Source organism: Ascidiella aspersa, chromosome 1 (assembly GCF_963924565.1).
Source record: "Ascidiella aspersa chromosome 1, kaAscAspe10.2, whole genome shotgun sequence".
Taxonomy (NCBI): Eukaryota; Metazoa; Chordata; class Ascidiacea; order Phlebobranchia; family Ascidiidae; genus Ascidiella; species Ascidiella aspersa.
Genome location: NC_139447.1, coordinates 8089056 through 8102081, shown reverse-complemented (window position 1 = coordinate 8102081; position 13026 = coordinate 8089056). Strand labels below are relative to the sequence as shown.

Genomic DNA, 13026 nt, shown 5'->3' with positions numbered 1-13026 from the left:
ATCGTTTTGGAACTAATTCACATAATAATTTACCCCCAATTTTGAGCAGATTGTACACATTGAACAAAACTTACTTTTCCAGTTGTAATTCCTCAAGCACACTTTGTGGTGGCTGAACTCCGTATCTACAAGATATGCAAAAAACCGTGACGTCAGGTGGTTGGCTATGACGTCAAACTGTGCAATTTTAAGCAGCAAGTTTACAGTGGAGGCTTAGAATCGTTTATTTAATGTAGGTGAAAATGCATTTGATTAAAGATATTTAAAATAGTTCGATGCACCTATGTAAGTTTTAAGCGCCTGGCGAATATTCTCGGTATGGCCTTATCATATTGCAATTAATTCCACCCCCCAAAAGCGCAATATATTAAACGAGGTGTATGTCTGACCGACCGTGGCCCATATTCTGCCGTATTTGTACATCAAAGTTAAAATATCACGTTAAATCATTTCTCCTTTAATTTATGTGAGGTACTTATTTTCGGTATTCAAAATAATATGGTGCCAAAAATTTACGGAAAGCAAAATTTCTTCTCTAAACTTTTAAATGATGTTCAGCATATTAATTCAGTCCTGCTATGTTAAAGAATAGGAATTAAGATACGTTTTATTGTGTTTACCGGGATACGATCTTGGCGATGTTGAGAATGCAGTTCCACACCTGTCGCTCATTCCTGCCTGAAACTGAACGTTAACCAAAATTGAATTGGAAACACGATTTATTTCGAATCAGGTCAACCAGTATATACAAGACGATATTCCACGACGCCCATTGTGATATTTGATTTATACCAACTAAGTGGGCAGTAGACATCGTGACGTAAAAAGCGTTAAAACGTGGGAAATAATTTTAAATGTATTAAAATATAAATATAAAAAAACGAGCCACTTTTATTGCTCTTTTATATATCTCACCCTGTCATCGTAATAAACTCACCCAAATCTTGGCTTTCAAACAAGGTGATGTTCCTGACTCCCATTTCTCTGCACCAATGCAGGAACTTTGCGATGTTGATTCTCTGCCGGGCAGTGGCCTGGGCGCTGTTGTGATACATTGCAACAACTTCGGGGCTCAGCTAAAAAGGTTGAAATATGAAAGATTTCACTTCAACATGGTTTATTGGCTTAATCGGACAACCGGTTTTGTGAAGTGGCCAATTTTGTTCCACAACTATACGGTTTGATTATAAGCAACTCTACAAGGTTTTATTGTAGCATTACTAAAACAAAAGGGAAGTGAATTAGCTTAAGTAGGAGTTTTACGGCTATAATGAGTCTACGCTAAGTATAGAAGAATGGTACGTTTTCCTTAATTGTCATCAGTTAGTCGGATAACTGTATCCTACCTATCATCTTATTTAATTTGTAGTAAAGACTTTTTATAAGTTGGATAATGTAGGCTATGTATGTTGTATCCGTTTCAACGTGTATAGCCTTCAACGCAGTAGTTTTTTATGGGTAATATCACTGGAAAGCTTATGAGCGAAACACTCAAGAACTGCAGTTGGTATTTGATCTAACGAATCGCTTACGTTCATTTTGTAACCGAATATATTCATATGTTGTTTTCTGTTAGATTTGAAAGGTTAAAAATGTAGATTAACGTGTGTACATGTACAGTCGCCACAGTTGTACGTCATCACGCAGTTAACGTGTTTGCAGTGTAATTTTTGTGATGTAACCTTGTACATTTTTATCGAAATAATTAAACCAGACGAACTGTTGTATATCTTATTTTCAAGTCGTGCTTGTAGTTCTGTGCCGGGCTGCCGTAGCTGTACCCACTTTGGCTACTGGAACTCCGGCGTTACAAAATGCTTACGTGATAAGAACGCTGAAGATAAGCAGACCCGGCATGGCGATTTCACGCACCAGTAGGAACGGTGCAGCGTTTTTGCTATTGCCGCGTTCACTGCGCTAGCCGAACATAACAGGCCTATTACCCACTGCTTGACATGTGTTTTGACCGGTGTTAAAGGTCAATGTATGACATGACAACCATCATACTTTCGGTTTATCTTAAAATGTTTTAATTTTTCGGCGATGTTAACTATAGGTAGGTAACGTAACAGAGAAACGCTGTATTATACAGTGGCAGATACCTTTTTTAAGTGAAAGAGATCGTAAACATTCGTAATCTATGCCTTTTTGTGGGACTATACATACACACAAAGGAGATGCCACTTAACTATATAAAGGTATTTTTTTGCTTTATGTAAATTGATAACGTCATTGTAACATAGTTTATGAGGTTGAGATTAAACGCCTCTCCAACCTAAAACTTTAACAAAATAAACGGATTGTGTAACGTTCTTAGATAACCTACGCTTGACATCACGTTTAAATATAACTTTATTATGTCACGTTATGTTATAACTTGTGACGTGATATCTGGAAAAGTTTTATTCCCTCCGAACAAAAAATTCTAGATTCGCGCCTGGCTATACCACAACAAAGAAACATACTCGTGCTCTGTATTGTTGTAAAGTGTTCGATTATTGTGTACGCGTAACTGCAATATATTTTTAGTGGCTTCTGTCACCCCACCAGTATGCCAGAAGAGGTTGACGGTTTCGTTTTTTTCGACCCATGCTTTATATATCTCACACCTTGTTGAATGAAGGCCTCGTCTCACCTGCTTCAGTTCTTCCTCTAAGTTGTTGGTTTGGTTGGTTGCGGTGCGCTTAATGATGCACAGCGACTTGGCCGCGTGCAAAAGCCGAACTCCGCTTTTTAACTCGTCGTAAAGCTCTTCGGGTTGCAGGCTTTCTCCTTTGGTAGAAAGAAAACAGGTAAACAAACTATTGACAAACTTATAAAAAACGGAAACCCATTAACGCGCTTGCTCATAAAATTTATTCGAAACATTCGACTTATGTGTTGACAGGTTAAACCAGGTGAATACTCAAATTGTTCATTTGCATCGTGTGGAAGTTTAACAAGGTAAAGTACAACAAATATCTTGAATATAAAAGGCTTCATAAACGACTTGTTAGACTGCCAAAGTATAAACGTATTACAAAGTCATTCACCCCAGGCAATAATGGGGAAAGATATAAATTTTACATGTAGGCTAAATCATCGTTTTAGATTGAGATTGTATCGATTTTTTTGTTTTCACTTACCAAGGATGTCACCAAGCCATTCCGCTACCTCTCCTCGCATCTTGCCTAGTTCTTGCTCGTGAAGTTGCTCAATGTAGGCCCTTTGGTCCTCCACCAGCATCGCAGCCTCCATGGTCAGCACGTTCTCATCAACATTATCTGTACCTGCTGTAGCCCCATCTCCTTCCATGTTTGCCATTACACAGGTGCCGCTACAATTTTCGCTTTTGACCAGATAATTCGCCGAAGTTAAACGCTTTTCTTGTCTACGTCACCTTGTTTACGTTTTGTCCGTCATTGTCTGGTGGAGATAATAATTTTTTAGCAAGCCTGAAACAACCCTGATTTGCTGTCGCTATATGGTACTTTACGTCTCCTGGATGCAAACCTTTTTGATTAAGAAAAATCACTGCCGTATAAAGCCTTGCCCATTCTAGGAACTGGGTGTGTCATTTGTAGCTTTCTATTTTTTATAGCGTACCGGTAACGGTGCTTTCTTTATGTGAAACAGCCTTTGCTATATTTATAAGATGGTAATGCTTTGTAAAACGCCTCGCCCATTTTAGTCATTTACTGACCTTCTTGTCGTGGGTGCCCAAGCGTGGCTGGTAGAAGGCGCAGTCCAACGTTTACTAAACCAGAAAACTCTCAGATGGTTTGAAAAGCCGATATGCTACGTTGCGCCTAATTCGTTTCGTTCTTATCATTAGGAGCAGGTTTTTTTAAGGTTTGGTTTGGGTGACCGCATAAGTAGTTTTGAGAGACCGCAAGTGTTTCATTTAAATACCCCCCAAAAAAGTCCAAAATTTGGAAACCGCTGGAGAAATTTGGGGGACCGTTTCGGTTTCCAAAACACCTTAAAAAAACACTGATTAGGAGTTTTCTGATTTTAGGGGTCTGAGTAGTTTGTGATCTATTCGTAATTCTGTGTTATGCGCTTTTAAAGTTAAAATATTAGCTTATTGTTATAAATGCTTTTTTTAAATGTACGTTTATTTCATATTTGTTTTGATTAGGCCCATATACAGAATAGTAGCCAATTTGTCTCAATGCTTACATATAACGAGAAATAAAATTGCGAAAAGAGGGATAACCCCTATTAAATCTATTGCCTCGCGGTCCTTGACTTCACCTAGTGACTGAAAGCACATAGCGACTGTTATGCTTGAGATCAAAACGAAAAAGTTGTTTGCATTCTTTGCACTTGACAGATTTTAAATGCGCTGTTTGTTTTAGGCCCAACTAAAAGTTTAAATATCATATGTACCTTTAAATTTAAGCGCTCAGTGGCAATTCATGGCAAGTTTTTTCCTTTTTTTTGGTTATAAACGTTAAATGAGCTTATACGACCAGCAGTATAGCCCTTACATTCTGAATACGACTTAGTCAGAAGTTCAGCATTATTTTGATTTGTTGTTTTTGCATTTTAGTTATTTACGTGAGAAAAGAACCTTGCGTAAAATACGAATACGTTTACGAAAACAAAATAAAACGTCTGAAAAAGGCTAATCTGGAGCCCAAATCTTTTTGCAAACCACAGTTATGGTTCCAGTTTTTAACACACTACGCCGAAGAATTTTTAAAAAAATGTTTCATGTTTTTGCGGTTGCTTAGCTTTTTTCATGTTGATGGCAAGAATTACTGTGTCAAACTGCCGTAGTTATTAGCCCACCAACTAGTATTTTACAAGTAAGCATGGATTGGATAACTGCCTCCGAAGCTCGGCACATTTCGAAGCTGCCCAAGTATCAAGGACAGCGACTTCTTGCACGTTTATTAAAGCTGGATATCTCTGAACTTGATGAAGACCTCAGAACGGGCGCCATGCTGGACTATTATTACGATTTAATGATGTTTTTAGTGAAGCGGGGAATGCCATGGCATGAAGTTGCCTGCGGAATGACCTTTGCCTTTGAGTTTTTCATCGCTTTCCTTAAGTTGAGCCTTCCCAAATCACTTGGAGTTTTAAGAGAGCTGGGCACCGTCTATGTGGAAAATAATCGGATTGGACTGGAAAACGTCAAAAAACTGTTGAAATACTTTACAACCACAGTTCTGTCCCACCATGCTCTCTACTGCTTTGTCTTTCAGCAGGATCGCGAATGTCTTCAATATCATTCCCACCAGCAGGTTGAGATCGCCAAGAGTCCTCAAAATCTTTCCAGTGCTAAAACCAAGGAGTTGTGGGATTATGAAGCGAAGCTCATGCAGGCAAAATTAGATGAGAAGAAGCGACTCCAAGACCTCGAGAAACAGGAGGAACTGGTTGAAAGCAAGGCAGAAGAAGTTCGAAAGGAAATCGATGGAAAGATTTCGGAGCAAGAGAAGTCCGAACGAGTTGTTATGACGGATGTCCAGTCACTTCTCTCTTCTGTAACTGCTGATGAAATTCATTTGCTCGCCGAGGAAACCGGCTTGGAGCTAAAAAAGATGCAAAATGTAGCAGAGGTTGCTGTTAACTTGAAGTCGATTCATGTTCCACCTGGTGCCCACCTCATTGACTTGAAGAACCAATCGAAAACACAACTGGCAAAGAAAAAATCTGATTCTCGGAAATCTTCTGCAAAATCAACTGGCAGTCCAAGAAGGAACAAATAATTAAACTTGATTGGATTATTTTGTATTTGTTGTGTTTTTTTATATGATTGCTATCTGCACTTTTGCTAAAATATAGTCTACTACTGTACCATATTATTCACTGTGAGATTGTTTTTAATTTTTCATTTGTATAAATTTGTAAACTAAAGGCGTACTACTATATTATTTTTTGCCATATTGTAGGTTTGCATATATAGATAAAAAGTAAATCTGTGTCTAATAAGTAGAATAATGTGTGCTGATATTTTGAACATCTGACAACAATTTTGAATTTATAAGTTTAAAGTTGGAAAGTTTCTACAACATGAATCGATCTCGTGAGAGGGATGAAAGCACAAGCAGTAGCGGAAATGTGTCTGTTTCTTCAACTGGAGGCAGCAGAAAGAAGAACAAAAATGCTTCATCGAAGGTCAGTTCTTTTTGCTCTGTATCAAATTAAAAATCTACCAACTTGCACTATTTAGAATAGCGTGACATTCAACTACAGGCCGGACTATTTTTATTGTCCTGCAAACTTTTTTTTGGCAGTAAATAATAATTTTTTCTTTTCTCTTTTTGGCAAATGATCTAATAGCTAGGTCAAACATTGTTCCATTTGATTCTTTATATTTCGCTGACACTGTTAGTATTCCCTAATACTTATTTTTTTACTACTTTACCCATGTTAAAGCAGAATATACATTCTGATTTAAATTCAATGTTTCACCATAAATGCCCTGTGTATAATTTTTAGCTTTTTATGTGACCACAACTTAGCGCTGTGTGGACTCAGATTCTCTACACTGCAATTTTGGGGAAATTTTTAGTTCATGCAACTTTAAGTCATGATTTGGGCAAGTTATTCACATATGTATATTATTTTGTGAAGCCTCCTAACCCGGTGACAGTGGAGAAGGTGCGCTTGATAATGGAGCAGGAGGGAAGAAGTGCCAGGAACCTTGTGTCTTGGAGTATTCCACTTGACACACAAGCAAAAACAAGAGGTTTGGTTAAATCTAGCTTTTCATGTTTTTTAAATTTTAAACATGCTTCTTTTAGATAAAAAACGAAAAAAAGAGTTAATGTTGGGTACGCTCTGCACGGATCTGTAATGTAGTAGATCGATGACCTTTTTGGCTTTGCAATTTATTATCAAAGTGTAAATCATTAATTAAATGACAATAATCCTTGATTGCTGTTAACTTTGACGGATTCAGTGTCTTACTAAGCATTAGAGGTAGCCGCCCCTTTTCAGTTAAATACTATTTCCATTTGGTCGCAAAACCTTTTACGAACTGTTTTGTGAATGCATAAATTAGTATAGCAAAATATTATTTTTTTTATAATATTCACAGTTTTCAGATATTAAAAAATAATATTCGGAAGAAAGTGAATAAAATGTTTCTGTTCTTTTTTGAATTATTGTTTGTAAAATAACAATTTCCTTATATACATCAGGCAAACATAACAAGTCATCCTCGAAAACGCAAAATCAAAGCAAGCGAGCCCAGTCATGCGAGAGTGCCCTGAGGAAAGGGGTCAACAATGCCAAGGACAGCTACAACCCCGTTCGGTCCAGCTCAGGTAATTAATCACCACCAGAAATAAATTTCCATCAATAGCTTAATTAAGTTATCAGCATTTTTTTCTTGCTTATTGCCTTTATTTTCAACACAAACTATGTCATGTATGGCAAACAACCTGAAAACTTAGGAGCATACTGTTTGGAGGTTGTAGTAAGACATAGTTTGAGAATATCAAAGCCCATACAGAAGTAGGTATCATTTTAAATGTTACGAATAACTCTTTATTTATTTCCAACATCTTAAAATGTAAATAAAATTTATTTGAAAGGTTTAAAAAGACACCTACTTCTGTATGGGCTTAAATATTCACACTGAAAACTAGTTTGGATTTTTTTTCTCCTTGCAAATTTTGTTAATAACTTCCATCAAGTTTAAAGTAAAAGTATTTTTGTCCTTTTATTTTTGCAATTAATTCCTTTCTTAGGTGAAAGAAAGGGCAAAAAGTCCTTGGGCTCGGATAACTTGGCAAGGAGATCTGGTACTGGGAAGAAGCTAGTCAGCATCAGGGCCCGCTACTGGGCATACCTGTTCGAAAATCTACGCAGGGCTGTTGATGAGATTTACACGACATGCGACGCAGATGCCAATGTTATGGAGTGCAAGGTGGGACACTGTACAGTGAAAAGTTAAACAAGTCATTATTAGAGCAAGTCTTCTCCAAGTCAATACACTGATATAAACTTACAGCATTGGAAACAAGTCATTTTGAAATGGCATTAATTCTATTCAAGTCATTTGTGTAATAACTTTAGTCAAGTTCTGGTCTTAGTCATCAGCCAAGTCAAGTCAGTGATATAAAATTGCAATGTTGCAAGCAAGTCGAGTGTTTTTTTTTTGTATTATGGTTACTTCCGAACAGATAAAAAACACAGTAAACTGGCTAATGGATGCTAGCCAAAAAAGGAACATATGTAACCCAGTTCAATCAAAAATCAAACTGCTAACTTTATTTGTAGTTTAACACAACCTTTTAGCAGCTGTGTTTTTTATTTTTCCACTGCTAATTGTGTCAACTTGTGATAGCAGATTTCTACTAAGATTAAGACTAAACATCCAGGCTATGACTTGTGGTCCTCAGCCCAAATGCACAGTGTTTTTATAACCTAATATCCTTATTGTAATGACTGCTTGCCTACCTAGAACGAAGCACGTTTTTTAACTCAGTTGTTAAATGTTTAACCTTCAATTGATTTTCCCTCAGGAGGTTCTTTTAGTTCTGGACAACTATCGTCACGAGTTCCAAGCCTTGATTGACTGGATCAATCTGCAAGAAAGACTTGAGAATGCCGATGTACACAACAGGTACAAAGATATCTGCTATGGAATTATTGATTGCACATTTAAAAAAAGATAAATTATTCATTCATAAAACTTGGATATCTACAAAAATAGTTATATTTGCCAAACCAGAAAAACATTCGTTTAAACGATTTGTTGTATTAGTCGGTGTTTTTTAAGGATTTATTGAGAGATCCTAACGGTCTTTCAAATTTATTATACTGGTTTTCTCGAAATCTCACTTCCAACCATTGTGATGTCAGTAATGTACATTGTCTTTTTGGAACGTTAAAACAATTTTACTTAACTTGCTTTTAATATCTGTTTTACATCTTAATACGAGCAAAGTCATCCCTCAATAAGATTTTTAAAAGTATGGGACCAAATACACCCCAACCTGACACTGATGTCAATGGTAGTTATAAGTGGTCAATATAGGTTTTGTCGGAAAACTATTGTCAAAAGTAGATATAATATTTTATTTACTGTATCGTATCAGAAAACACAGCCCTTAATCCATTTGTTTATAAATAACCCAATAGGTTTGAATTACCGCTTCTTTCCTATAATGCCAGTGTCTTTCCTATAAGCCATGGTGAACCTTTTTTACTTGGCGGCGCACCTAGAGACATTTTTAGTTGCAAATCTTTAAAGAGACTCCAGCCTTGAGACCAAAATAAGAACAACATCAACTTCGGAATATAAGACAGTTAGGAATAAGGCGTAAATAGGACGAATACCTAATAGTCGTAATAATGACGAAATCGGAATCAGACTCAAATGGCCAAACAGAGGCAAAAAATCCGGGGCCAAAACAGCGGCGCCCAAACGTGGACCACAAACGGCCAATACCAAACAGGTCCCCCAATCATCCCATACCATTTCCTTACAGTCTTGGGCGTAATTTTGTCCATTTAAGTCTGATTTCGATTAAGTTTGAGCTTAATTCAACATGTTTAGGTCTTATCTAGACTATTTTAGATCGTATTCTGTCGTGGTCCTTTATGCGAATTTGGCGTTATTATGTCGGTGGTCTTAGCACTATGATATTATAGATTATCTGATTTAGATATTGTTGCTTTGTATGTCTTATTGTGTTTTCTACTTGAAAGTACTGTGGAATCAATGGGCTAAACTTAACAGGAAAGTAAAATTACATGTTTTTTTTACTAAATTATTTTTTCCTGTTGCTCGCGGCGCACCTGGCAACCTTCCATGCGCGGCGCACCGCTTGAGAAGCGCTGCTATAAGCGTTTGGAAATTCAACAAGGCGAAATGAGTTCAGTGGAACCCGAAGCCCGGTTTTATCTCCGGGTCGCTCTAGACTAGCTCAAGCTCGCAATAAATACCGCGCCCTTGACGTCCTCAGCCTTGTCTAGCCGACTCATCGAGCACACAGACATAATGGTGTCAATAATTCCTATTGTTTTTTTGAAATATGTATTGGCTTTGGTTTTCATTTAATGCTCGCTTATTAACCGGTTAAATACCAGAGATATTTTTTTTGTCATAACTTACAAAATATAGCAATGCTGTAGAAAATTCGAATATTGTAACAGATTGCATGCTGCTCGTTTATTTTGATTCATCTTTTTTCTGACTTTTCCCAAAATTACACTTGATTCAAAGGCGTTTTTCGTCTCTCAGTTGAAACAAGTGTTTATTTTCACAGGCGAATCATACAGCGCGAAACGTAACAATCTTGATAGTTGTCACGAACACAATAATGTGCCCGCTATTTTAGGAAATACTTGGACGATTTTCAGCCAAGATACCCAGAAGTGTTAACTTTCAGTTCGGCTTTTAGCTTGGGGCACATAAAACCACACATGTTTACCTTGCTAATTTTTGATGTAGAATGACCTACTTTAACGCAGTAAACACCACGCCACTTTTGGGGCAATGTGACGTAACACGAACGGCTATAGTCGTAAACAACAACAACAAGTTTAACGCATAAGGAAAGAACGTTAAAATACAATCGTTAGATACTAATTTGTGACATTAGTACTATATAGTTTGCCATGTACATTTTTATAGAAATCGACTGCGATTTTTTCTGAACTTCCAGTGTAAGTTGATTAACCTAATTTTTACAAATTTTATTATTTTCGTGTTAGTCTATATATAAAAAAGGCAAGGTTAACCAATATAAAAAAACTGAAAAAATCAAAGCTCTTGTGGTGTGCTTTAGGCGTTGACACAACCGTGATGTTTTCTGCACAGACCAACATCTCTCGCCTGGGAGGTGCGGAAATCGTCGCCTGGCCGGCCGCGCCACAAGACGGCGCCAAAAGCCCCGGAACCGCCGACCATCGTCCAGCACCGGCCTCCGGGCTCCGAGACCAAGATTAACAGGTTGCTTAACTTTTCCAAGGCGCCCGACGTCGCTTCACTTTCTGCTGCATCGGCCGCTGCTGGCGGTGTTACCGCTGCTTTATGCTTGCCCTCCGACGTAGTGCCACTGGAGGGGTGTGTAGAACGCTTTTCGTGCCGTTTTTTGCTGTAGATCAGGGCTACTCAACTGGCGGAGTTCAAAGTTTCGGATATGAAGTTTTAAAATATGTTCAAAGTTTTAAATATTGACCTTAATAAAAGCCTGGTTTACTTAATGCAACTACTTTGCCGTACAATAAAGTGTCATTTTTGATAACTCGAAAAGAGTCAGGTTCGCCCAGGGCTGCATTCAGCAGAATAAAATTCTCCTTGTGCTTTTGCGACATTTGTCATTCGCGCCATTTTGAAACATTTACAAAGTTTTCGTACCTAATAAAAGTATGTACTTTCGCATCTGAGCCTTCGCTAAAACTAGTTGAGTAGCCCTGGTGTAGATCTTAAGAGTTTTTAAATCTTTTTTAGCCAATGTTTTCCGACCGGCCTTTCGCAAAACGTGACTTGTAAATTCGAGATGGCAACCCCGATTTTTTTTTTGATTGACGAAATTTTAAGCGTAAGTTATTGTGGAAAGAATATTATAAATTACAATACAGTCATTTTTCATTTGTCCTATGTTAAAAATATAAAGCTATTTTACAAATCTACCAGAAAAAATCCCACAATTCATACAGAGTAAGACGCTCGGCAACACTGTGAAATTTTGTTGTAGGCCTACAGGAAGCTGTAGACTAGAGAATTTGTTAAAAATGAATTGTTTGAAGCTTTATCATTAGTTTGACGATTTGTTGATTTGTTCTTGGCTCTGCTGATTGTTTGTTGGTGATTTGCATGTTAACTTTACTAATTTTTGCTTTCACGTGTAAACTCGATTTTTGGGTCAATTTACTGTAGATAACGTTTAGTTGCGTAGAACCACACAGCGCATCATTAAATACTAACAAAAGCTTTTTTTTAAAGATTTATTGTTTTAGTAAGATATTTTTTCATTTGGGCTACTTCTGCAATTTTTAATTACCAGCGCCTGTTGTATATTTTCGCGTTTTTTCTGCAATATTTGAACATTTAAAAGAAAACACATTAAAAGCAAAAACTAAAGGCTTTGTCCAGAATAAAAAAATGCACTACTGCTTTTCATTTATATTATTTACCCTTTTTCCACGCGAACTCGCAGCCCGCAGCCCACCAGAGTGACGATGGAACACACTGTGACGTGGGCTGATCGCGTGAAAGGAATCGCCCCACCACCCAAACTCGAAGTAAAAGCCCCCATCGTTTCACCCAGCGACGCTGAAAATCGCGACGTGAAGAAGCCCCTTCACACAACGGTTGACCTCCAAGTGGTTGACGGTAAGTTGAAACGTATCAGGGCGCTGGGGAGCCACAGTAAAATAGCATTGGCTCCTGCTGCTGGGCAATCAAACATATGTCCAATGCCTCCGGCTCCATCTCCTGTCTGTATCGGTAATTTTTTTGATCCCCTTCATTGTGAAGTTGCTTGTACTAACAAAATGTAGCAAGCATTGGCGTATGGTTGTTTCTCGACTCGCTCCTTTCTGAGCTTGTATATCTCAGCCAAGCCAATAGAGCAAAGGTCCCGGTATGACCGAAGGTCGTGAGTTTGAACCTCACTGCAGGCTAGTTGTTTTTCTTGCCTGTCTTGCTCGAATCGTTGATCGACAGATTCGGTTAGTCTGCTATGGCTTTTCGGTGTACTAAATATACAGAAGCCGCAATCGTTGCGCAAAAGCAGCTTCTAAGTAGGTTAAATGACAACTGTTAATAAAGATATATGTGTGTGTGTGTGTGTCAGGAAAATTTAGGTTAGATTTGCCACACTAAACTGTTGAAGTAGTTTTCATTTGAGCAATTAAAAATTCTTTCAAAGTCGAGAAGATAAAAATTTCATAGCTTTAGCTTTACAAATTTTCAAAAAGGCTCCAGCTCAACAAACGTAATAAAAATGAATACGGCTCTATCTCTTTCTCTGGTTCCAGCAAAGTGATTGGCTCCATAGCCCTGAGCGTAACGCCTAAAATGGTGGCGCCTTTTACCTTACATAATTTTGCAAAAAATCTCTCACCCTA

At 37.7% G+C, this 13026-nt stretch overlaps 2 protein-coding genes across 2 annotated transcripts in view; both read left to right on the top strand.

Annotated features, from left to right (window-relative positions):
- Positions 1-4715: 4715 nt before the first annotated feature.
- LOC146167032 (uncharacterized protein C8orf74 homolog) lies at positions 4716-5851 on the top strand. The gene has a single exon (XM_083380993.1). The coding sequence runs from the start codon at positions 4800-4802 to the stop codon at positions 5700-5702; it is 903 nt and encodes a 300-aa protein (XP_083237119.1). The 5' UTR covers positions 4716-4799; the 3' UTR covers positions 5703-5851.
- Positions 5852-5974: 123 nt separating this feature from the next.
- Positions 5975-13026, top strand: part of LOC146167031 (S phase cyclin A-associated protein in the endoplasmic reticulum-like) — a 61382-nt gene continuing 54330 nt past the window's right edge. Inside the window, exons 1-7 of the mRNA XM_083385263.1 lie at positions 5975-6111; positions 6571-6685; positions 7140-7265; positions 7692-7870; positions 8469-8569; positions 10772-11017; positions 12114-12289. Coding sequence (XP_083241389.1) covers positions 6007-6111; positions 6571-6685; positions 7140-7265; positions 7692-7870; positions 8469-8569; positions 10772-11017; positions 12114-12289 — 1048 coding nt within the window. The 5' untranslated portion in view covers positions 5975-6006. The remainder of the gene's footprint in view (positions 6112-6570; positions 6686-7139; positions 7266-7691; positions 7871-8468; positions 8570-10771; positions 11018-12113; positions 12290-13026) is intronic.